The 25044-nt window shown below is 37.9% G+C and overlaps 1 protein-coding gene across 4 annotated transcripts in view; it reads left to right on the top strand.

The window, feature by feature from the left end:
• The window catches only part of RABGAP1L (RAB GTPase activating protein 1 like), a 569757-nt gene that overhangs the window by 370124 nt on the left and 174589 nt on the right, over positions 1-25044 (top strand). For all 4 annotated transcript variants that reach the window (XM_031688779.2, XM_072946070.1, XM_031688780.2 and 1 more), the window contains exon 18: positions 24281-24322. In XM_031688779.2, the coding sequence (XP_031544639.1) occupies positions 24281-24322 (42 nt within the window). The remainder of the gene's footprint in view (positions 1-24280; positions 24323-25044) is intronic.

The raw sequence follows: 25044 nt of genomic DNA, 5'->3' as shown, positions 1-25044 counted from the left end.
AAAAGCCTTCAGTGGTTTCTCACCAAGTAAAACTCACATTGTTTCAGTTGGTCTGTAATCTTGCCCTTCCTTCCTCCCCCAGTGGTATCCTTGGGTCAGTCTTCTCCTTACTCACTGTACTTCAACACTGCTGTTCGTTTTGTTTCTGGAGCACTTAAGTTCTTTTCAGGTTGAAAACATTTGTGTATTGTTTCCCTTCTGCAGAATGTATTCTTTACTCTATCTGGCTAACTCCTTCAAGTCTTAAGTTTATATGTTTTTTCCTCTAAGAAGCTTTCTCTGGTCACCCATTCTTAAGTAGTTCACTATTTTTCTTTCTCTGGTAACAACCTGTAATGGGTGGTTATTTATTTATTTACTATGTATTACTTTTCAAATGCCTGTTTCTCCTACTGGATTATACATTTCTGAGAAGAGGAGCCATGTCTCTTCTGTGTAGCACTGTAGACCTAGACAGCTTGTAGGCACAAGTGAAATATTTGTTGATGGAAAATGGGAACAAAGAATTAATGGACAGTTATTTTTATTGTCTTCATGTAAATGTTTTTATGAAATCCTGTAGGCTGAAAAATAACTGTGCATTTGAGTTTTAAGAGAAAAAAATAAATTAATATATTTAGGAATTCCTTCTCTTTTAGTTAAAATATTTTAAGAAACAGAAACCCTAACATAGTAGCTCCAGTGCAGTGGGGGTTTACTGTAAACATAGAGGCAGTCCAGGAAAAGACCTGAGGATGGACAAGTCCTACAGAAACTCCATCACTCATCTGTATAGCTCTCTATCACTCTTTATGAATTGGATGTTCTCTCTTCTTCCCTTACCTACTTCCTTGTAGCTTTGTTTGTACAGGGCCTAAAATATCTCAGAAATGTCTGCCCATACCTTTCAACTCTAGTATCAACAGTTCTTGACAATCTCTATGTATTTTTAGGATAAAACTCTTGAAGAATAACCTAATTTGTCATGCTCATATTTTAATGAATTTGCATAGTCATAGGTCACAGATGTGGGTCACCTGAGGCTAGTTGTCCATCTCTTGTCCAGTATCCCGTGACACGGAGTGGTCTTGGGGTGAGCCCTATGACTAACAGCCCACTCAGCTGTACGTGGAAACAGATTTTCTGAGAAGGGTCACTGGTGGATCTGGAACAACAAAACTTTTCTAGGGTATATTTACTTCATGGATTGAAATTATTCGTGTTGACTGCTTTCGAATTTGGCATTTGATAAATACTTATTAAATAAAGCTCCAAGGATCAAAAGTGTATTATCCAGCCAGATATTTATTTAAGTAGAATGGGGATTAGCACAGTTTTAATATAGGGTATAATCTTAAAAATTGTGGTCCTCAGGGTTGAGGTGGTAACAGTGTTCCAAGTCATTTTTATGGTATAGTTTTCCAGGTATGGTTTTCAGGAAAGGCAGCATGTAACTTCCATTTGTATGCATTATTTTAGTGATTATCTGCAAAGCTGTGTAAAGTATTTGAATGCTTCCTATTGCCTGGAAATTGGATTTTGCACATATTCCTTGTTCTGTGAAAGCATCTTCTAACTAATGCTAGTTTAAAGGCCTCCACTGCTATTATTAATAACAGCCCTCTGACTTACAAATTATTTAGATTATACAGTAGAGAAGAAAGTCTGTCATACAGTGTCTGCTGGAAGTAGATTGGAAATGAGACCTTGTTTTGCAGAGTGGTTACTTGTTTTTACCATTCAGTTTTATTCATACTGAATTTTTGCCAGTAAACTTTTAGGCTTCCCTTTTTAAGTCTCAAAAGATTTGAGGACATGATACTGACAGGATTTTCTGGAGAGTAATTCTGGGCCACACACTGTACTAAAAGCCTTATATCCCTTGTCTCCGCTTGTTCTTACCTTCTCCTAGCAGACTGCTGCCCTTTGTCTTCCTTATATAGTTGGCCAACTTAGAAATAGGGTTTTTTTTTCGCTTTTTAAAAAAAAATTTATGTGGGCAGATAGTCTGATTATTCTTGTCCATCTCTATCACATATAGACCAGTGGTCTTTACCTCTCTTAAGAAACCTCCTTTATCTACTCTCATTTAAAGAATGGAGCCTTGTCTACTGTCAACATAGTTGGGGTCTCTCAGTCCAAGAATTTGGTGACCTCATGTCCCGGGTGCTCCTTCTACGGTCTAGCAGAATTTTGCCATGAAATGGCTTCTTGTGATGCTCCTGGGATTCTTCCGTAGCTTCCCTTTTCAGGTACTTTAACATCAGCATCTGTTGTTTGGCATTTTTAACCAAACAATGATTTGACCTTTATATAATTTACCCAGAGCAAATCATATCTAGACATACAATAACCAGCTACCTTTACTAGAATTGCTGATTGCATTGGTTAAAAAGAGGCGTAATAGGACATTCTGGTCTCCTGCTTTTTGGATCGCCTCACCAGGGTTTTCAGAAGCTCTTAATTTTTTTAGAAGTCCACTTGACATTTTGCCTCTTGTCCATGTCCTAGTAGTATAACCCATTTTGCTCTTCTTTGTGAGGAATAATGTCAGAAAAATTTCCATAAATGAACAGAGCAATTTCCTGCGTGTTCCCCTGGCTCACCGACCACAGCTTGGGCTGTGTCACGGTCTGGTAGTTGTTTCTTACTCAACAGCAGTTAGTGGTCCTGGTCTAGTTGTTCTCCAGCATCCCAGTGAAGTCGGTACATGCTCCTTCTGACTAGTTCTTTCGTTTGTGCTAATTGACAGATAGGCAAGGGTCCATTTTGTCCCGTAAGAATCCTTAATATGAGAAAAATTAGTGCATTTTTAGCATTCAGAACCTGTTTTCCTCTACATCTGTTTAAAAGATTATTTATTAATATTAATATACGACTATTTATAAAAAGATGAACCAAATGAACCATAGATACCCAACAGTACTGATGAAGCCTCTAATTTAAATGCTCTTTTTTCTGTTCAGTAGAATCAAAGCACATTGTTATCTAGATATTTGATAATTAACTTTCAACTTGGAAAGTAAATAGCTTAAAATAAGTGACTGTGGGTTGAAGCTAATAGTACTGAACGCATTCAGATATAATGAGTCAACCTTGAAGTGCACAGAATTATCAGGCTTCTGAAAAACAGGTCATCTTTAGAAGATGGATATTCCTTTACCTACTCACCTATCTAGAAATATGATCCAGTTCTTGTCCCAGATCTTATTTCTTTTTCCATTAGGTGTAGTTGCTTTTTGTATATGTCTGATAGCCCACTGCATGGAAATTTTGCACATATTCCTTGTTCTGTGAGACCTTTCTTCTTAATATCAGAAGAGCATGATGATATAGTATAATATTGAAAGAAAAAATCTCACTGTTAACTGATTAGTTATAGGTATAGATATGTGGATTAATGGATTAGAATTGAGAGTTCAGAAATGCACATTTTTTGGTAATTGACTTTTCACAAGGGTGCCGAGACAATTCATTAAGGAAGAAATGGTCTTTCCAACAAAGTTGCTGGGATAACTAGATATTGACATACAAAAGAATGAAGTTGTACCTCTACCTCAGACCATACGTAAGGATTAACTCAAAAAATGGATCATAGGTCTAAATGTAAAAGTTAAAACTGTAAAGCTCTTAGAAGAAAACCTAAGTGTAAATCTTTATGACCTTGGATTAGGCAATGGTTTCTTGAATCTGACATTTAAAGCACAAGCAACAAAAGAATGAATAGATAAATTAGATTTCATCAAAATTAAAAACTTTTGTGTTTTAAAGGACACTATCAAGAAACTGAAAAACAACCCACAGAATGAGGGAGAGAGTATTTGCAAACCATGTCTGATAAGAGCTTTGTATCTAGAATAAATAAGGAAGTCTGTAACTCATCACTAAAAAGACAAATAACCGAATTTAAAAGTAGGCTAAGGATCTGAATAGACATTTCTCCAAAGAAGATATACAAATGGTTGGTGAGCACATTAAAAGATGCTTGATATCAGGAGTCATCAAGGAAATAAACTAAAACCACAGAGAAATACCACTTCACACTCACTAGGATAGCTATACTCAAAAAGATGGGCAAAAATTAGCATGGGGAGGGTGTAAAGAAACTAGAACCTATGTAAATTGCTGGTGAGAATGTAAAGTGGTACAGTAACTTTGAGAAACAGTTTGGAAAGTCCTCAAATTCCTCAAAATGTTAAAAATACCATATGACCTGGCAATTATATATATACACACACCGAGAAGAACTAAGAACGTATGTTTACCAAAAAAATTGTATACTAGTGATCATACCAGCATTATTCATAATAACTAAAAGTGGAAACAACCCAAATGTATAACAACTGATGAATGTAGAAGCAAGATGTAGTATAGCCACATAATGGAATGCTATTCAGCTGTAAAAAGGGATAGTGTACTGACACCTGCTACAACATGGATGACTGTTGAAAACATTGTGCTAAGTGAAAAAAATCCAGACAAAAAGGGTACATAGTATATGATTTCTATGCATTTATATGCAAATCCATGGAGACAGAAAGTAGATGAGTGGTTGCCAGGAGCTGGGGGAAGAGGGGCTGGGGAGTGCCTGCCAGTGGGTACAAAGTTTCTTTCTAGGGGTGATGAAATGTTCTGGAATTAGTAGGGGTGGCTGTACAATCTTGTGAATATGCTAAAACCCACTGAATCGTACACTTCTAAAGGGTGTGAATTTTATGGTATTTGAATTATATTTCGAAGAAATAACTTGGGAGGTGGGAGAATGCTTGTTAAACGTACAAATTCTATAGACCTATCTTAGATTCAAGATTCTTGGAGGATATGACCTTAGAAATCTGCATGTTTAACAAATGTTCCCGAGTTGTAAAATTCCCTAAAGTTTGAGGGACGCCCATTTAATAGTTTTATGTACCTATACATTGAAATGTGTTTGAGCTAAAGGGTGTATAGTTTTTGATCATTTTAGTCATCATTAGCAGCAGTAGCAAAGAGTTATTGGGGGAACTGCCTTCTGTTCTGTGTGGGAGTTATCGAATCATTATAGCCATAGTCCTGTTTCTGGAGGATTGAGAAGAGTGAGATGGAGCAGCATGAGATAGTGCACTTTTTCATTTCTTAGAATTCATTACTTTGGCACATTCTAGGAAGTAAAATAATAGTTCGAGGTAATGAATTCAGAGGAACACAAAACTTAAGGGAAAATATCCAGCAATGTTTCTGTGCTTGCTGTATTTTTAGTGTTGACTCTGGGGGTAAAAACCTTGGTCTGTTGATTTTTTTCAAGACTGTTTTGGTCGTATGTTACTATGGGTCTATCAACAAAGCCAAGTTGACAGAAAACAGATGTGAACTTTAACAGTTTAACTTCCTCAGCACTAGTATCTGGATCAGTTTTGTCTCATGGCGGTGCGGCAGCAGGACAAATTATGATTTAAAATAGGCAGGTATTTCATTTTGTGAAGAGTAAGATGGAACCTTTTAGTGTTAGCAGTTGTCAAGTAGGGAATAAAATGAATCTACGTCTTTTTCAGTACAGACTATTTGTGAGGCTTATTCAGATTTTTACTTTCACTAAGTCAGAAAACAATACATGATCACTAACTGCTATATATGTGTGTGTCTATATATTTTTAAAAAGAGGTGTGGCTTAATAGTAAATAAATTCTTTGCAGTTGATATCAGGCATTCTTACTCCAACTAAGCCTGTTTCTTTCTTTGACAGTAGAAATAGATGATCAAGCTTAAAAGATTCTGCACTTACATAAATGGTTTATTATAATGATTTTGTTATATGTAAGCCCAATAGCATGCGGCAGGGCAAATACCTTGGTCATTTAGGGTGTGGGAACATGACTGTGACTGGCGTTCCCACTTCTTTTATCTCATGCTTTCCAGTACTATTAAATGGCTAACAGGAGTCTTCCATGCCTTAACCTGAGGAGACTCTATTACCAGTCTTTTTCCCCAAAATATGGCCTTTTACATGCTTGTTTATGCTTGTGTGCAAACTGATCCAAGCTGAGCCCTAAGCCAACATTTATTGTGGTCTGTTTTAGGCTAGTCACCATCCTTGATGATGGAGACAAAGAACTAACAGATATTTTTGGAAGGAGACAGGTTGGGGTGATCACATACAAATAAGACAGAAGGACTCTTTTCTTATGTTGAACCATAGGAATTTGCCATTGTTGTAAGTCAAAAATCATTCAATATTGGCGATTTCCTATGGTTCAACCTAATATATTGAGAATAGTGATACATTATGGATGAGCTCATGTCAACAAGGGACACTATCCAAACCAGCAGGGGTGGGATGGGGAGGGGGAGGTTCACTGTTCAGGCCCAGTATTTCTGGGCCATAGTAGTCACTATTTATATAATAAATGAATGAAGTCCTCTGTGATATCCTTTTGACACATTTATTGAGTATCTATTATGTGTCTGACAGTTTCCCAAACTCAAAGCTTTTTTAAAGCTGCATATTATATATTAAAATTCAATTTGAATTTTTCCTTTTGCTCCACAGTAGGGCCAGAGCTATTTTAGTATAAATACATATTTTTTCTTCAAATGTTTAAGTAAAACTTGTTTGTCCAAGGAGATGTAGCATATTAGCTTTGACTTTAACACCCCTCTCACGTAGCTCACCGGTACCTCGGATTTGGCATCTGCTATCTGGGAAGCAGAGTTATATAAATGGGAAGCCACTGAAACTTTAAATCAAGGTAATGTCATGACCAAATAGATATTTTAGAAAAGTAATTCTGGGAGGACTGAAATAGTTGTGTATTATCGATTGACATGTATTCAGTGAAAATTAGACATTAAGAATGAATGCTGACGTTGTGGACTGTGACTTTTATAAGTCTGTCCTCTACATTTGTTCCTTTTATCTTTTGCAGTAAGTATACATTTGTGAGTATGCGGTATAACGCCAAACTGTCTAACAGCACTACATTTCTGTGGAATTATGAGGGAGGCAACTCATTATACAGTGTATGCAAATTTTTTAAATCAGATTTTTATAGCCTTTTCTTTGGTGTGGTTTCTTATATTTGAGGGGGACAAGAATTCATAAAACACATTAGTTAGTGTGTTGCATTGTGTCAGCAGGATAACCAGATTCTTAAAGGTTAGATTATTAAAGATTTATATGAGTCTTAAAGGACTCATGAGTAATTAGCTTTCAAAAGCGTTGAAAAGGAGTGAAAAGTAGACAACTGTCTAATTCCAAATAGGAATATGAGACAGACTAGCACTTACGGCAGCTAGGAGGATGCCAGGAAAGCCAAAAAAGGAGCAGCACATGCTTGCAAGTTGTTTTGAAGTGAGGCTTTGTCTTTTGTCTCTAGAAAAATAAGAGCTATTAATGTATCAATTCAACATTCAGGGGACTAGAGAGACTCACAAAAGGGAAGTGTCTTATCCATTCATCCAGTCATTCACTTATTTAATAAATATTGAACACCTAACAGATATCATGGTTAATAGAACAGACATTATCTTTCCATCCATGGAGCCAAAAGCCTAATGAGCAGACAAATATAAATAAATACAAAAACGTACCTAATTATACATTTTGATAAATGTTATAAAGGGAAAGTACAGGCTGCCTCAAGATTTTGTAGTAAGTGAGCCTGTTTTAGATTAGGGTTTCAGGAGTGGTCTTTCTGAGTGAGTAGCATTTGGAGCTAAGATCTGAGAGATGAGTAGGAGAATTCCCAGTGTTGGGGGAGGGGAGTGCACGTGTGAGGCTTTCCGGTGGGAGGAACTAAAATAAAGCCAGAACTTCTAGATCACAGAGGGCAGTTGGCCAAGAGGTATATGGACCCAAATAATAAAGAGCTTGGCAGCCATGTTGAGGAGGACACGGGATTTTGTTCCGAGTGTAGTGAGAAGCCACTGAAAATCTTTAAGCGTGGAATTGCATGGTCTGATCTGAGTGTTTCAGAGAGGGGTATGGCTGTTATGAATGAACTTAAGGGGTATGAGGAGACCAGGGAGACCAGTTAGAGACTACTAACCACATAAGAGCTGATGGTAGTTAGTTGAAAGTGTCAGCAGAGGACATGAAGGGCGGTGGGTGAATTCATATTTCAGGAAAGAGGCCATGGTTGTTGTTAAGGGCATGGTTAAGAACTGGAGGGCCCTTTGATGGATTCTGACAGCTCAATGAGAAAAAATGATGTAGGCTAGAACAGGATTGAATTGAACCAAGAAAGAATGCCAACCTAGAGCCAAGAGCATTTTGTGAAATGAGTTTTCATTTTTCCTGTATTTACTGTTTGGATGTAAAATGAACTTGTACAATTGAAGGTCAAAGATGTCTGTAAGTTAAACTCTTAAGAAGTATTATGGCTGTATTTTACCCAGGAAAAATACCTGTCTGGAACAGTGGAAAACATCACCTTCTTCCTAAAGCATCGCATACCTAGTTTAAAGGTTGAGAAAGAGGAGAATATTGTAGGAAATTTTTCCGATAAATTGTTGTTTTTAACTTCTGAAAACATGGTCTTCTGTTTTCTCCCCCCCAAGTTTTCTGTTTGGAAAAAGAGATTTAATGGAATTTAGACTTACAAGTTGGAAGCATCGATAATGTATAACCTTTTATATCACTTTTTATCTTTTAACCTTTCATTTTCATTCTATAACTTTTATAGGGATTGTGTCTATAGAACCTCTTTTCTATCTTTGCAGAAAGATAATTCAGATGCTTTATGCTCCCAGGAATGAAATAGCCTCTGAAGAAATGTCTCTTTGCTTGCTGGCTTGCTGGGTCAAAGAAAGAAAGAGTTCACTTACACTCTTCGTTTTGATTTAGCATGCCTCTCAGGTTTTTATTGTGTTCTGGGACAGTGCTTGGGAGCGTTTGGAGTCAAAGAAAAGAATTGTGATGTGGTTTGGTGGCAAAAAAAAAAAAAAATCTGCATGAGCTGTAGTTGACAATACCACAAATTATCTTTATTGATTGAAATCAGTTTTGAAGATATGATAATTATTTTATGGTCCTTAATTTGCATATTAGATTTGTTTGTTTATTAATTTAGCACTTTCAGTTTTCCCTTTGAATTCTTATTCTTCCAGAAATCTTCCCTGGGTTGGGGTTTCATGTTAGGATTCATGTTATGATTAATAGAGGCTAACACCTCTATTAATAAGCTCTATTTATAAATTGATTTGCAGCAGATTTTTTATAAAGTAGGATACCTCCCTCCTCTGTTATTTCCTTGCACTATTTTTGATCAGCAAGGCTGGATCAAAAGTAACTTCCTCATCTAAAGTGAACTGTCAAAATGAAGTCTTTTAAATTACCTGTCACTATTATAAAACTAATCAGAAAATTTGAGTTTTTTTCGAAAAGATATCAGTTTTGACAGCTTGACCTTTATGACTTTTTTCGTCATTCTTTCACTGATGCGTAGTGCCATCTGCTGTTCGTGGGAAGTAGATTATATTTTGAGTCACTAGACAGAACAGATATATAACATGTAAAAGAAAAATGCAAAAAATAGATGTGATGGAAAAATGCAGGAGTGTGGCCTATGGTTTACTTGCTTAATTTTTATGTACAATCATTTTTTAAAATCTGATTATCTCGTATTCACATGAATCACAAGACTTCATATTCATTATATTCCGTCCGAATTTTGTTTTCTTGCTCATCTACCTGAGGTTTCCTCTTAGAGTAGCACGGTGCTTAACCAGAGTTAGTAACTGGCAGACGTGTGTTTGTTGGCTGATTAAGTTTCACGTGGTTTGTTTTTTGTGACTACATTGGGCACCTTTTCTAAAATCCTCCTGATCATTGGTGTGGAAGCAGCATAGGATTAGGAGTGAGAAAGACCTGGTTTCCCAGCCAGGCACGGCTGCTTACAGGCTGTTCAGCCTCCAGCAAATCATTTCACTTCTCAGCACCTCTGTTCCCTCCTCGGTAAAAAGAAGATAATAATGCCTATCTTTTAGAGTTGTTGTGAGGATTAAATGAAATAATACTTGAATGCCTGGCATAGTCCTTTCTTTCATGAAAATGTTATTATGTTCAGGTTCAGTGAGTTTCCTTTTTACCTTATTTTAAAGACACCTCTGTCAAGAGTCAGAGTTTGTTATTATAAAATCTTTCGGAAGGAACTCTCACAAGTGGGTATCAAAGCGTATTATGCATTTGAATCTCCTGATGATCCTATTTAAATGCCAGTTCTGCTCCGGCTGGCGGTTCTAGGATCCAGACCCTGAGAGCCTGCACATGTGTCTCACTCATAGGCGATGCCCCCACAGAGCACACTTCTATAGCAAGGCTGTAGAGAACAACAGACAAAAAAAAAAAAAAAAAACAGTAGAGATCCTGGTTGTCCTTTTCCCACAGTTCATCTCATGTACCAGTCATCGGAATTACATTTCTTTGTAGAGAAGGGAAGGAACCCAGAGTCTCTCTCCAGAAGACCTTGCAGACTAATTCCTTATTCTCCACTCCCAGCAGTAACGTTGTTTAGAAAATTATATTCAAGCCTTAATCACCTATTGCCCGAGCACTGTGACCTCCGCACACTGTAACCTCCACAGACTCAGTTGGAACCAGTTCAAAGTTGAACGACAACTTTTATTTCTGTTTGTCATTTGTTACCCACCCACGTTGTCTTTAAAAGTTTACAGCATTAAATAATGAAAAGCTAAGCACATTAGTTTACTAACTCAATATAAATTCTAGACAATTACTTGACTCAAAGAAGACTTTTTTTGGTGTACTGATATACGGTGCTTCTGTCTTGATGTTTGGATTCCCCCCACCCACCAGTTGATTGTATTTAACCCTACATACTCAGTGCACCAGTGTGGGTTCACCAGGATATACTGTCTGTCTACATATTCTCTGAGGAAGAAATGCCTTTGACTTTACCCAGCCATAGAGTTGTTCACACCTGAGGGATCATCTATCCCAGTCACACAGTTTCACAGGCCTAAAGGAAATTAAAATAGGCATCAAGTAAATTCTGCTTTGGGGCATATAAGTTTGATTTTAAAAGTGAAAATTATTGCCTAGGGAGTAATTTAATGGGCAGAACCTTTTTTCCAAATTCCATCTTAAGTGGAAGAACAACATTGCCCTTTTTGCCTACATCCCTTGACGGATGAACATCCTAAGAACATCCTACTTTGTTTTTAAGAACATCCTGCTTTTATCTCGTGCAGCTCACTGCCCTCGGAGGCATTGATGTGAGACTGCTGGAAGGTCACGAGGGCCAATGGGAGTTGTGCAGACAGGTTTCACTGTCATCCTGTCTGTAAACAACTAAATACCACTCTGAAATGAGTGCTCGTCCTACTGGGCTTTGTGTGTTTGGTTTTTGTGTGTTTGGTTTTTGTCCTGTTGTTTAGGATGTCTCAAAAAGGAACTTTCTATTTGGTTACTTTTTCAGGATTTTTAATTCTCTTGCTTTTCTCAACATTTGTGAAAAATAGATTGTAATGCTTTTTTAACAAGTATTTTTTCCCGCAGTGGATAATCCAGAAAAGAAAACAAAACTGAAAACTTTATACCCTAGATCTCCAACTTAAGAATTTTCTTTTTCATACCATTTCTGACTGTGTATCTTTACTTTTGTTCATAAACCCACTACAAACTTGTTAAGTTTGCAAGATGCCTGAAAACTCCTCCAGTCTCAAAAAGGCTACATCCTGTAGGCACATCCTGTAAATGAGTCTTGGTTTCCAGACTCTGGCCTTCCTTCCTTGTTACATCTTCTGGTGAACTAGCACTTAAAAGACAGCTATTTCTCTGTAAATCTGTTTGATCTGTTCTTTATTTGAAACCAGAAAATCAAACTTTTTTGCTGTGTTTAAATCATAAAGAATCATGGATTGTTAGACTTGAAAAGTATTCTGTGGTAGTTTAAGCCAATAGCCCTTGTTTAAAAGAGGACTTGAGTGAGTATGGCAGGACAAGCTATAAGACCCGTGGCCGATCTCAAGTGCAAAGCAGCAGTAGGCAGTTTGGTATTAGGGCTTAAATTGACTCTTGCAACTGAGAGTAGGTAATTCTTCAGAAGTAGTCTGTAACGATTCGGACCAGTGCTATGGTATACTGTCTAATTTTATTTTTTATCAGGAGATGTATGAAGGCCTTGAAGAGAATACATAGGTGAAAAACAAAAGCATTTACAGTTACTACATATGAGGACCGATTAAAAGAATTAAGACTATTTAAACTTGAAAAGTATCTCAGTGACATGGAAAAATTGTAACCAGGTGCACTCCATTTCCTTTGAAGGCAGAACAAAAGGAAGTAAATGTGTACTGTAGTGAGAGGAACAGCGGTTGGATGTGAGGCAGGTCCGCACAATGAAGCCAGTAAACACTGGAGAGAGGGGATGCTCGGCTTCCTGGTTATCTGCCCCTCATTCTCTGGTTATTATCAGCATCCGTTTCCTGTGGTTTGAAATCTCAAGGCCTGAGCCGGATGCGCCTCCAGGAATCCTGTCCAGCTCAGTGATCTTGCACAGTCTGTGTGTTAGTGCCTGTTAGAGGCAAGACAGCAGCCTGTCCATGGCAGACTTCCTGTAGTATCAGTGCAGCTAAGCTCTGTTTTATGGAAATAATTTTTAAAAACTGCAAACTAGCCATTGAGGAGTAAATGCCAAAGACTAAATTAGTCAGCTTTTATCATTTTCTGAGAAGCAAAAACTATATAAACACCTCTCCTTTCTATTCATTTTTAAAGTTTATTAATCCTTTGAATTGTTTCTCCCGAGGTACTAGCTACTTCCATTTCCCAGTGATCTAAGCTTTTCCTTTTAAGACTGAGTCTTTGATGTGATCGAATTGATTGGGAGAAAGGAGAAAAAATTTTTCAAGTAGTTATATAAGAAACGTATAGGTCAGCTTTTATTCAAAATATGTAGCAAATTCCTTAGGAACTTGAGTAAATGAAATTCTTTATAAAAATTCTGGGAAGTTCAGTCTTGAAGACTTTACCATAATAATGTGTTCAGATATGTGGAGCTAAACTCTGTGTCCGGCAGTGTTCGGAGTGCTTTGCATATAATAACTCATTTAATCCTCACAACAGCCCTATGAGAGTAGGTGCTGTTAATGAGGAAACTGAGGCAGAGAGAGTTTAAATAACTACTTTAAGTCATCCAGTTAGGTGAAAGTAGGAGGTCGATTCAGACCTAGGAAGTCTGGCTCCAGAGTCCCTCTCATAACCCACCTCACTCTAATGACTTTAATGTCTTTTCTGTTATCCAAGCATCTCTCCAGCTGTCAGTAAGGTGGACCAGGTTCTGGACAGTTGCAAGAGTCAAGGAAAGTCAACAAGCAGCAGAACACCTGCCTCCTCCCTAGCTCAGGAGTCGTCTTTGCTCACATACACTTTCCGTCTCAGCCCTCCTGGACCCCTTGCCGCTCCAGAGTGCACCATGCTTCTTTATTCCTCTCTTGCCCTTACAGGTGCCCTGCTGCTGGTTTGCGGGGCCTTCCTCTCATCACTTTAACCTGACCAATTTGTGTCTGTTCCTCAAAATCTTGTTCAGGCATCCACTGCTTTGTGTAGCTTTTCCCAGTTTACCCAGGAGGAGGTCATGTTTTTATCTTTGGGCTCCCTCTGTATGATGTACATACCTCTTCTGTTGTACTTTTGCTTATTTATTTGACAACTGTTTATTTAGAATTACTATGTGCCAAGCACTGTTCTAAACAATGAGGAAGTCAGTCAGTCCAAGTTTCTGACCTAATGAAGCTAAGTTTAGGGGGGAAAAAAGCAGGATTTTGAGCAGAAAAATGATTTGACCTAATGTCTTTTTTAAAGGGATCACTCTGGCTGCTGTGGTGAGAATAGATTGTGAGGGACCAAGAGGTAGGCGTAGGGAAGCCAGAAGGCTGTTGCACTAACAAAAGGCAAGAGGGGATGGTGGCTTGGGCTCGGGTGGGAGTGGTCGAGTTCATAAGAAACAGTTGAATTTGGATATATTTTGCACATAGATCCTACAAGATTTGCTGATGGATTGTAGGTTATGAGAGGACTAGAGTATGAGTCTAAGGTGTTTTTTGCCTGAACAACTAGAAGAATGCAGTTGCCATGTTAATGGGGGTGGCAAAGGCTGGAATAAGAACAGGTTTGTGGAGGAAATCAAGAGTTCAGTTTTAGACATGGCTAAGATTCCTAGACAGATATACAAATGGAGATCTTGAGGCAGCTGGATATATGGGTCTGAGTTTAGAGGAGATGGTGAGGCTACAGATGCTGACTTTGGAGTCATCAGTATATAGTATGTATTTAAACAGAGCTTAATGGGGTCACCTAGGGAGTGAGTGTTAATAGAGGAGGAACAAAGATTGAAGCTGTGGCACCCAACGTTAGACAAGAAAATGTGGAGAGTCCTGCAAAGGAGTCTTTGAAGTTGTGGCCATCCAGGTAGGGAGTCTTTTTATGCCTTGAGAGCATGTAATGTTCAAGGGCTGGACTGTGGATTATTTATCTTTGTATCTCCTAGTACAGATGTTGACCTTTAGTAGTAAGTACGAGCATACTGAAAGAAGGAACGGCTCTTAGCTGGAACATCAAGCATGCCCATCGGGATCTCAGGTAGTATTCGGAAGAGAAGGTACGTCCTGTACAGCTTTTAAAGCCCCACCTAAGGCGACAGGATCTCATTTCCAAAGAGGAGGCTAACAACAGTGAAATAAGGTCCTTGTCCTAGAAAAGTCTAGAGAATTGAGCAAGTTCTCAAGACAGTAACTTAAACAAAAGTAACAATTCAGACCCAGAACTCAGGACGAGGTGTAAAAACTTGGTCTCGGAGAAAGTCAGATGTCATCTTTTATAAATGAGGCACAAGAGGAGATGAGCTAGAATCAAAGCTATCTTGATTCTCAGCCTCTTGGATACTGGAATGTAGAAATCCTGGCTTTCCTTTGCTACTGAGTAAATGCGCTAAGACTTCTTCACATCATGGGTGACTGAGAGCTACTAGCAGCCAGTCATGGGTTGACATCTGTTCATGCTGTTCAGTAAAAGAGAATTATTTGCAGAAAAATCATCCTTGCTTATTTCATATGCTTTAAAGTTCTTGTACCTTTCCTTCTAATTCTTCAGATGACTTTGGATCACACATGTTTGTTTAGTCTTTATTTTTTAAGAAGTGGGAAGAAAGCTAATTTAATTGGGGAAAATAGTGTCTTGTTGTCTTTTAATCCTTCTTTTCTTGTTTATAAATGTAAAGCCTGGATTGTCCCCCCTTGGATAGAAAGCTTCCCAATTTCTAATCACCTTGATAATAGGATCAACTCAATTAATCTAATAAAAAAAGCAATATTGAGTGCTTATTATATGCCTAACTCAAGACTGACTGTAAGATTGTCAAGAGCAGTAAAACATGGTCCCTGACCTGAAAGGATTTCCCATCTTTGTGGGGGAAATGAATGTGCATAAACAACTAAACACTATGAAGTGAATGTAGCACCAATCTTGATAGACGATACATGGACAAGGAATGGTAGGGACATAAGCAGACGTTGGTAAATCTCCTTTGAGGGACTTGAGAGTCAGGAGATTCCCAATCAAGGAGAGTTTCAAGATGATTACCTCGAGCTGAGCTTGCTTTCTGGTCAATTGGCCGGCCACCTGCAAGAAGGAAATGAGGTCCCTGATGCAAGGAGAATGGGAACTTAAGCTCCCTGTAGAGAGATAGGAAGACCTCAGGAAATAATCAGAAAGACATTTCACTGGGAACATTTATGCAGCAACTTCAGTGAAATGAGTTGCAGGGGCAGAAGCAGGACGGCGGCCGCAGGTAGCATGGTGATGGTGGAACGAGGAAGTGCAATACAGACTGACTCACCTGTGGTACAAGGCCCTCCTCAGTTTCACCTACACCAGTGTTTCTGACTTCTTCTTTGACTACTCTTAACTCTTAAAAAACATGGACCAGTGGTTAGAATCTGTGGAGTTTGATGGAGGGTGGTAAAATATGTAATAGATGTTGATACCTGTCCTGGACTTGCTGAATCAGAATCTTCCAGGATGGGATTCCAGAAGTGAACTTTCCACATACGCCTCCTTGTTATTTTTAACAAGTATTCCCCATTTTAGTATTTAGGTATCTTACAGAGAGGTTGAGACACTTAGGCCAATTGCTGGCAGAAACAGAACTATGATACAGATCTTTTAACTCCTGCCCTAAAACTTTTGGTCTATTAATTTCTACAGTGAATTTCTAGATTGCTGTGTTTAAAAATCAGAATAATTTCACAGGGTTTTTGGAACTTTCGCCTAAAATTATAGAATTTTTGCAGCAGCTACTGTATTCTTTTTGCTACAGTGTCCTTTGCTAATTAGGTCTTTTTGCTTTGTTGTAGCTCTCACTTTAACTTGTTTCTTTGTCATTTAGTAGATCTCAGGCCAAATTAAGTAACTAAATCTTCCGTCTTTTGTTAAACAGAAACGTCTCCTCCTTACTATGGCAGCAGATCTGTGATTTCCAGTAGTTTCTTGGAAAAGAACTTCTAGTATGAGTGATTCAGTTGTCTGCCTCTTCTAGATAGATACCTTACTCTTGGTCAGCTCCTAGTAAAGGAACAAGCTCCTCCATCCGTTTTACAGCTTAACATACTGTGAATGAGCCGAATTATATCCTAGAGCAATCAAATGAGTATACTTCATGGTAACTGAGGTCCTGGCTCTTTTGTTCCATTTAGCTAATTTTGTTAGCTAATTACTAACAAAAATGGTTTGCTACATAAATCATGGTACTTAATTGAAAATATTCTGACTTTAAATTAATAGCATCAAATTTCAGGAAAATTTACAGTATACAGTGGTCATTTCAAATACTGTCTCTGAAGCCAGACTGCCTACATTTGAATCCCAGCTTCAACCATTTGTGTGTGATCTTGGGCAAATTAATGAACCTTTAGCAATGTGCAAACGTGCTTCAGTTTCTACATTTCTCACATTTGAATCAAATGATATTTGTAGATTTCTAAAACAATTATTGGCATATATTAGTGTTCAATAAATGTTAGTAGCTAATATCATTTTCCATTGGAATTAGTTCAAGGTTTAGTTTTCCAAAGAAAACTTGAGACTGCTCTTTCTCAATTTATTCAGGTTATTCCTGCACACCTTGATTGCCTGTTGCATTTTTCTGTGGGGAGGTGGACCCTACAACGTAATTTGACAATTTACTAAATAATGCTTTTTCTCTAACCTCTGCATGTAACTTGCCTCCCCAATTATGTTGATTTTTTTTTAGAAACAAATATATTTATTTTAAATCTTCAGAACACCTCTATGCTATGTGGAACATACACTTGGTGCCCTATAAATATTTATTGAATTTAGAGTAATGTGTTGTAGGGTTTTCTAAAGGTCATTTTTATTTTAAAAGAAAGGCGAGAGGATAGGTACAAGAACTCTAATAGCAGAGTCCCTATTCCTTCTGGCTTCTGGGTGAGTTGGATCAATGGAAACTCTAGCAAGGGATGGAAGAAGGAGAGACTCAAGATCAACTGGTAGTTAGGAATAGGTGAAAATCCTTTGTCACTATGAAGGCCATCAAAAACATCTCTGTAGCCCAAGATGGTTGACTGATAACTGTAGCAAGAGGACAACATAATCCAAGGCTCATCATGACTTGGAGGGATTTGAGAAGAACAGATAGGTGATCGCCAATGTTCATTGCCAATAGGGCATCTTTATAGGAACTACAAAGTGCTTTCCAGGTCACATCTCTCCTTTACACCCAGGAGTGCTATGTTGTCTGTTTGAGCCCCTTGGTGTAGAGAAGACTTACCCATCTTTGTGAATATGTAAATGCTTGTATATACCCAGCTGTTCTCAGAATGCCTATCACACAGATTTGATGAATACTTGTCAAAAGCTATGATTTATTTCTCTTATTTTGTGTGCTTTGTTTCTGAAACGTTTGTTTATTTCAGATGTCACTAACCTCTAAGAATTCTTCCCACAGTCACTCATAATTAAGGACTCAGACCTTGTACATATACCTCTTTTTAGTATTTTATTCAAAAAAAAATGTAAGTCAAGCAAAGATAAAAAAAAAAAGTTACCCACAACTAGACAGATGCATTCACAGGTTACATTTACTTCTTATCTGTCCCCATTCTTGAACTGTCGTCTTCACCACTCTGCTTATGAAAAACTAACAAATGAATCTATTTTTTTTAAGTGGCAAATGTTTAATAAACCTGGGGAAAAGGAAAGGTGGGAATCATCCAAGTTTTGTTGTATTTTATGGTAGTGAATTAGTAGTAGATATAAGAGAGGACTTAGCTATGAAGGTTTTAAAACATTAGGACTTATTTGTATACAAGGCTGCTGTGAAAGTCCCCCAATTTTTTTTTTAAAAGCTTCTTCTTAATTTTTCAGTGCTGTAATACTGACCTCTAGTGGGAATCCAGAAGCAAAAACCAAAACCCAAAACGTCATATCATTATTACTCATTACTCTGTCAAAGTCCATTATTTAGTCATCCTAAAAAATTGAACTTTTTAAGCAATTACAATACAAGAAGCAGTATAAAGTAAATACTTTTTGGCTAACATTTACAGTATTCTTGCCACAGGACCTATATTTAAGAGCAGCCAGTATTTATTTCTTTATATTTGCATGGTAATTATCTATCACTTTCTTTCTTCTGTGGGAAAAAAAATGCATTATTTTACAGATCACAGAAGTAAGAAATTTATCAAAGAAAAGTCAGAGGAATTCTGCTCTGGTTACCTGATGTGTGTAACAAGCGACACCAAACCCGAGGGGTGCTAAAATGATGGTTTTGCAGTGAGACCTGTTGATACTATGTAGCCTCCTGATGTGGTTCGCTGACACAACACTGCTGCTGTCACATCTGTGCAAAGGATACATAATCTAAGTTTAATCATAAAGAAACATCAGACAAATCAAATTGAGGAACCTTCTACAAAATAACTGGCCTGTACTCTTAAAAAATGTCAAGTTCATGAGAGACAAAGCCTGAAGACTGTCCTAAGAGAAAGAACAAGGAGACTTGGCAACTAAATTCAATGTACAACCCAGGATTGGGTCCTGGACCAGAAAAAAATACATGAGTGGGACATCTGACAAAATTTCTTGGATTTGATAGTTGTACTGCGGTTACATAAAATGTTAACATTTGATGAAGCTGGGTGAAGGGTATGCAGTAACTCTTGGTACTGCTTTTGCAAGTTTTTTCTAACTCCGAAGTTATTCCAAAATGAGATTTTTTTTTTAAATTAAGAACAGCTGCTTATTTTGTTCACAATTTAATGAGTCAGGAATTTGGGAAGGTTTCAGCCATGTGCTTCATCTCTGATCTACATGACATCAGCGGGGGCTCCTGAGGCTGGGGGGACACACTTTCAGGATGACATCTTCACTCACATATCAGGCACCTGAGTGATCCTTGGCCTCTGTTTCTAAGGATGGCATCTTGTCCTGCAGGCCTTTTCCTCTTTGGCCTCTTTAGAGCACAGCAGTCTAAGTGTAATTACATTTATTACATGGTGGCTGGCTTCCAAGAGCAAGCAGTCCAAGAGACAGGATGTGAAAGCTGTCAGTCTCTTATGAGACCTGGGCCCAGAATATTGGCATAGCTTCACTTCTACCATATTCTGTTGGTCAAAGCAGTATCATAGTCTTCCCAGATTCAAGAGGTGAGGACCAAGACCCCACCTCTCAATGGGAGAAGTGTCAAAGGATTATGACCATCTTTAATTCACCACATATATCTCACCAAAACCTCACTGACTCTGCAGTAGAGATGGAATCGGTAAAAAAGCATGGTTGTTTTTTTGTTTTTTGGGGGTCAGACAGACATAAATTCTAGTCCTGGTTTTACCGTTTACTAACAGTGTGGTATCTCTGACCCTCAGTTTCCTTGTCTCTGAATAGTGGCAGTAACACAAATGCCATAGAGGTGTTGAGAGAATTAGTGAAAATATATATATATGAAATATCAGATATGGCAGGCAATAAATATGTGAACCTAATAGTAATTGTTAGCATTTATTGACTACTCGGCAAGTGCTCAGTGTGTTTGTTGTGCTCTTTAAATGCTGCCTCACTCAGTCACTGCCCCTTCCTGCAGTGGTGCGTCCCACGTTGGGTGGATCAGGATCAGAAGGGGAGGACGGCACCTATCTGCTCTAGCTTTAGTCTGCGAGCCTGCTCCGTTCACCTGGTTTGATCATTTTTCACTGCCTTGTTGTGTGGATTTCCACTTCCACGTACTATTTATTTCCCTTCTGTTTTGCTCCCCAAGGACCCAGGTGCTGAAGCACTTTTGGCACTTGCTGACACTGCCTTTTCAGCACTTGCTCTCAGTGCTGTCAGTGCAGTGCTTGACAGCTCCTCACACAGTCTGTCAGCTCCCTCTGAGCCCACGATTGCCTGCTCATCAGAGCCAAAATGTTCCGTGTCTTTGTTTCAGGGAGTGCTCTGCCGTCAGCCTCCCTTTCTGCAAGATTGTGGGTGCTCAGTTGTTGGCCTACCCAGGAACATGATGATCTGCACTTTGGAGCAATTATTTAATTTGGGGCAATTACTTGTAGGTGTTCTTTCAAGTGAAGATCTTTCCAGGCTGTGACTGAATTTTGAAACAGCAGCCTTCTGATCAGTTAAGGAACCACTTGTTCATGTGCACAAGTCCGATCTCAGTCTGTTGTCACTGGAGGAAGGTGATGACCCTTTCTTTTCACCACAAGCTGAGTTTCTATTGCTTCCCATCCTGCCAGCAGCTAGCTAATTTTTGCGAGTGTTTTCAATGTGGAGATAAAGAATAAAATTTGATTTTGGTAGAAGTCACCTACTTGTTATCTTTCTCCTCTCCGCTCTCAAAATGAACTTGCCTTTAAATGCGAAGAATCACTTTCATCCTTTAGAAATTAGAGGACACGTTCAATGATACCCAGCCGAGGGGCTCATTCATTTATTCACTGAGCCACCTTCTCTACCTTAGTGTTTAAGAGTATGACTTCTAGAGTTACACCGTGTAGGTTGAAATAAACTTAATAGCTGTGTGACCTTGGGAAAGTTAGTTTGACTTCTCTAAATCTTAATTTCCCTGGGTGTAAAATGGAATTTTTTGGATTGTCATGGGATTAACTAAGGACCTGTTTTCAATGTAATTAATTTAGATCTTGGCACATAGAAAATATTCAGTGTATATTGACCCTGATTTACTGTCTGGCGCTTGGAGTTAGACTTTGAACTATAAATAGTAAGTAGCCAGAAGAACGTATTTACCGGTTATTTTTACTCTTAATAATTCTTGAAATGCTTTAACCCTTTCAGTCCTATTAGGAACATTTATTTACCCCTCAGTAACAAATTGCTACAGATTACATAGTCCTGAAATGGGGAAGCATCTTGAAAATATATGACATCTTTTTCTTTTTAAAATGTATTTCAAAAAATGTATTTCAGATCAATTAGGCAAAGTTGGACCATGTAAGAGTAGGTGGACAGTAAACTAACTGGGGATTTAGTTCATATGATGGCTTGGAAGAGTGAAGGGTGGTACACTTGTAATTCACCTCATTGTTGGCTAGCAGGCTGAGGACCAAAGCTGGCATTGATGTTATCATGTTAAAACCAGCCTATTTGTAGTGCCCAGATGCTGGCCTGTGGAATGTTACTATAATTTAATGATACCTCTAATTGTATTCCTAAATGGGAATAAGTCTTATGTAAAAGAGGAAAGTAGATATTCTAAAATATTCAACTAAGATTGCTTTTTATATTCTCCTCTTAGGAAATCAGATTACATTGTAGTGAAGTAAAGAACTTAGTAGAATGGCAAGTTTTTCCTGACTTCTAAGACTTAGAGGTCTGAAAATTCTTTGTTCGCATAGTCTGGCCACACTGTTCTGCTTTAGTTTAAGGCTTGTGAAGTCTCTACTTTTCTTGATTTTTATGGGTAATGTCTGGGGTTTCATATAAGCAGATGCAATAGTTCTTTATTATTATGAGTTTAGTTAAAAGAGTTTACATATGTAAATTTTTCTGATAACCAAATACTTCTTTAGCTTTCCAGACCTTAAAAATCTACTTTTTATTTAAAATACATACTATGCTTCCTTCTTAAACATAATATTTCAAACATAATATAAACATTCATTAACATTGCTGGGATTATCACAGTGAAATACTGTTAGCTGTTGAAGGGCTATTGGCCCCACTAAATGGGCCCAGACAGCTCTACATTTTTTAAAAGTTTATCTTCTATTTCTGTCAGGTCTAATATTTTAATTCTGGCAACTGTCTTTACAAGCTACCTGTCCCCAACCCCATCCAACACATACTATGTGTTATAGTTTGCTACTTCTTATACCTATAAACAATAAAATCATAGTACCAAATGAGCTAAAAGTATGTATGCAATTAAAATTTGAATAATTTTTTTTTAGTATTAATGAGAGCTATTTTGGCTATTTAGAGGTTTTTTTTTTCCTTTTGTTTAAGTTCTTGTTTGTGTTTTTCATAGCTCAGTTGTCCAATAGTGTGACTTTGAGATCATTGAAGAACAGGATTTCTTACTGTAATTTGATGCTGAGTCTATAAGTTGGTCTAGTTAAGTCCACAGGAAAAAGAATAAACCCCAGAAATTTTCAGATAGCGAGTATACTTCAATCGTTTGGTCTCAAATAAGCACTTATATACAGTATAGCAGCACTGTGTGGTGAAAATGCCATTAAACTACACATTAGGAAGCTTGGAGGGTGATCCTAGCCTGCTACTAAATACATAGTCAAGTTAGAACTTTGGCCAGTCAAGTTCGTATTGTGAAAAGGAGGAATCATAATGCAGGTTGTTATGAGAATCACTGAGATTTCACTCTTCCTGTGAAAGCGCTGTGGTGGGATGTTTGGGAGGGAGGTTGAGAATATAGCAGAGTGGGTTGAACGTGGAGTGGGGTACCTGAAGGGGTCTGGGAAGGAGACGGGAAGTGGGAGACTGGCTTAGGAGGAAGGACCAGAGCGTGACAAGGATTAGAGAGCTAGAGATAAGAGGTGCTGACATTACGAGCAGTGACTAGAAAAACAAGAACCAGAGACACTGTGGATTTGGTCCTGCAGGCAGGTGGATAAGCACTCAGGTGGTGAGGATTCACTGCGCCCAGCAGTTGTGGTGTCGGGGTGTGGAGCAGACTGCAGGTCTTTGTTTGCTGGGCCTACAAGTGGGCAGCAGAGAGTGGGGGAAGGGGTGGGGGAGGACCCAAATTTAGAGTAGGAAAGCAAATTCTGCCTAGTTGTAACCCAGGTTTTTTGTGTTTGTTTGTTTGTTTTTAAATAATAGTCTTTTTTTTCCTAATTGTGATCAAAACCAGTCCAGAATCATTGCTTGGCATGGTGATGAACTGTGTCAATTTGATTTTATCTCCTGACCTGATTATACTTCCTGCTGCTTTTGGTATCTAAACTGAGTACACCCAAAACCTTCAACCAAATAGTTTGTGTTTAACATTCATCCCTTCTACCATCACATCATATTTTGGTAGTTGAATATGAAAGATTAACAAATTGTAACAGGAATGCACCTTAAGTACATAGACCGATGGAGGCAGGAAAGGATGTTTTATTCGAAGTTCTTTTCATAACACATCTAGTACAGCTCCACATCCGAAAGGTAGATAGATTATACTTGTGACCAAGCTGAAGAGGGCACATCAAATAGACCCAGGACTTAAGGGAGATGTCAGCTCAAACTTAAAAGGTCTTTCTCCTCACATGTGATGACTTTCATGACAAGGAAACAGTGCATTCCATGGCAACTTTGTTTCTGATTCTGTTATCTTAAGTATTTAAGATTCTTGTCTCTTGAATTCAATATCTCAACGTCTCTTCAGAGCCATTAGGCTGAATTCAGAGCCTGTCCTGTTATGAGCAACACTGTTTTGTTCTGTTTTGTCTGCCACAGTTTAACCATATCACCCAGATGTACAGAGTAAGACCTAGAAATTTCAGTTCATACGTTTAGATTTCTGTTGAACTACCATTTTGATCAAGGAACTTGACTTTTGCAAGCTTCACACCAGAAATAGATTGAAGGAAAGTAATTTTTGTAAAAACAATAATTTTATGTGAGCATTAATGAAATAGCACCTAAAGTTTACAGTAAGCTTCTCAGAGAGGGAAAATACCTTTTTAAAAACTCATGGTTTAATTGTAATTGTATGTGAAAATGAAAAGAATTAGGGATTTTATTAAAGATATATGGAAATCTTGGAAAAATATTTAATAAAATAGTGATAATGACAATATTGACTTTGACTCTCTTCTTCTATTTCAGGGTTTGAACATAATCTTTCATGTAGCGTTGGCTCTCCTAAAGGTAAGTCTGTTATGTTTAAGTTTACCAAAGTTTACCTCTCTGCCCTTGGAACTGGGCACCATTCAATTTACAGCCTTTGAGTCGTTCTAGATTCTTGAACACAAAAGTAGACTTTTCTGAGGAAATGATCCTCTCTCCTGCCATCCTTTTTTGCTGTTTATTTATAGTTTGTTCCTTTGCTTTTCCTATAGTCCATTTAATCTTGCTATCATAGCACTCTTTTCAGTAACATATAAAGATGTTTCTGTTCATTCGAGTTGGATGATATGAGAGAAAGTTAAAACCTGTTTTCTGTCAAAATGATGCCAGCTTTATTCTTAAAATACTTCTTACCATAATAACATCCCTGGAGGTACCTAAACATATGATTGAATTATTAGAAAGCTTTCGTAATACATTGACTAAAAAAGAAACTGCTGTATTTCAATTTGCAGTTCTTTCTCTGATAGCTAGAAATTTATAAGACATGTTAAAATTCAATTATAATTACCTTGTTGGATTTTATATCAACATATCAATGCAGCTTTGAAAGTGTGGTAACAGCAAGACATTTGCTGCAGAGTTGGTGAAAATAATCTAGTTGGTTTTTGTCTTCCAGTCAGAGATGAAGTTCTGTTATTGAAGGTGATGATTGCCTTGTTTATAGAAAGATGCACTCTCATCCTTTCCCAGTAAAATGTAAAGGTTGAAATTGCAGACACTGGTTGGGGGAGGGAATAGCT

This window comes from Vicugna pacos, chromosome 21, assembly GCF_048564905.1.
Source record: "Vicugna pacos chromosome 21, VicPac4, whole genome shotgun sequence".
Taxonomy (NCBI): domain Eukaryota; kingdom Metazoa; phylum Chordata; class Mammalia; order Artiodactyla; family Camelidae; genus Vicugna; species Vicugna pacos.
The sequence above is the reverse complement of the archived record's forward strand: the minus strand, read 5'-3'. Positions and strand labels throughout refer to the sequence as shown.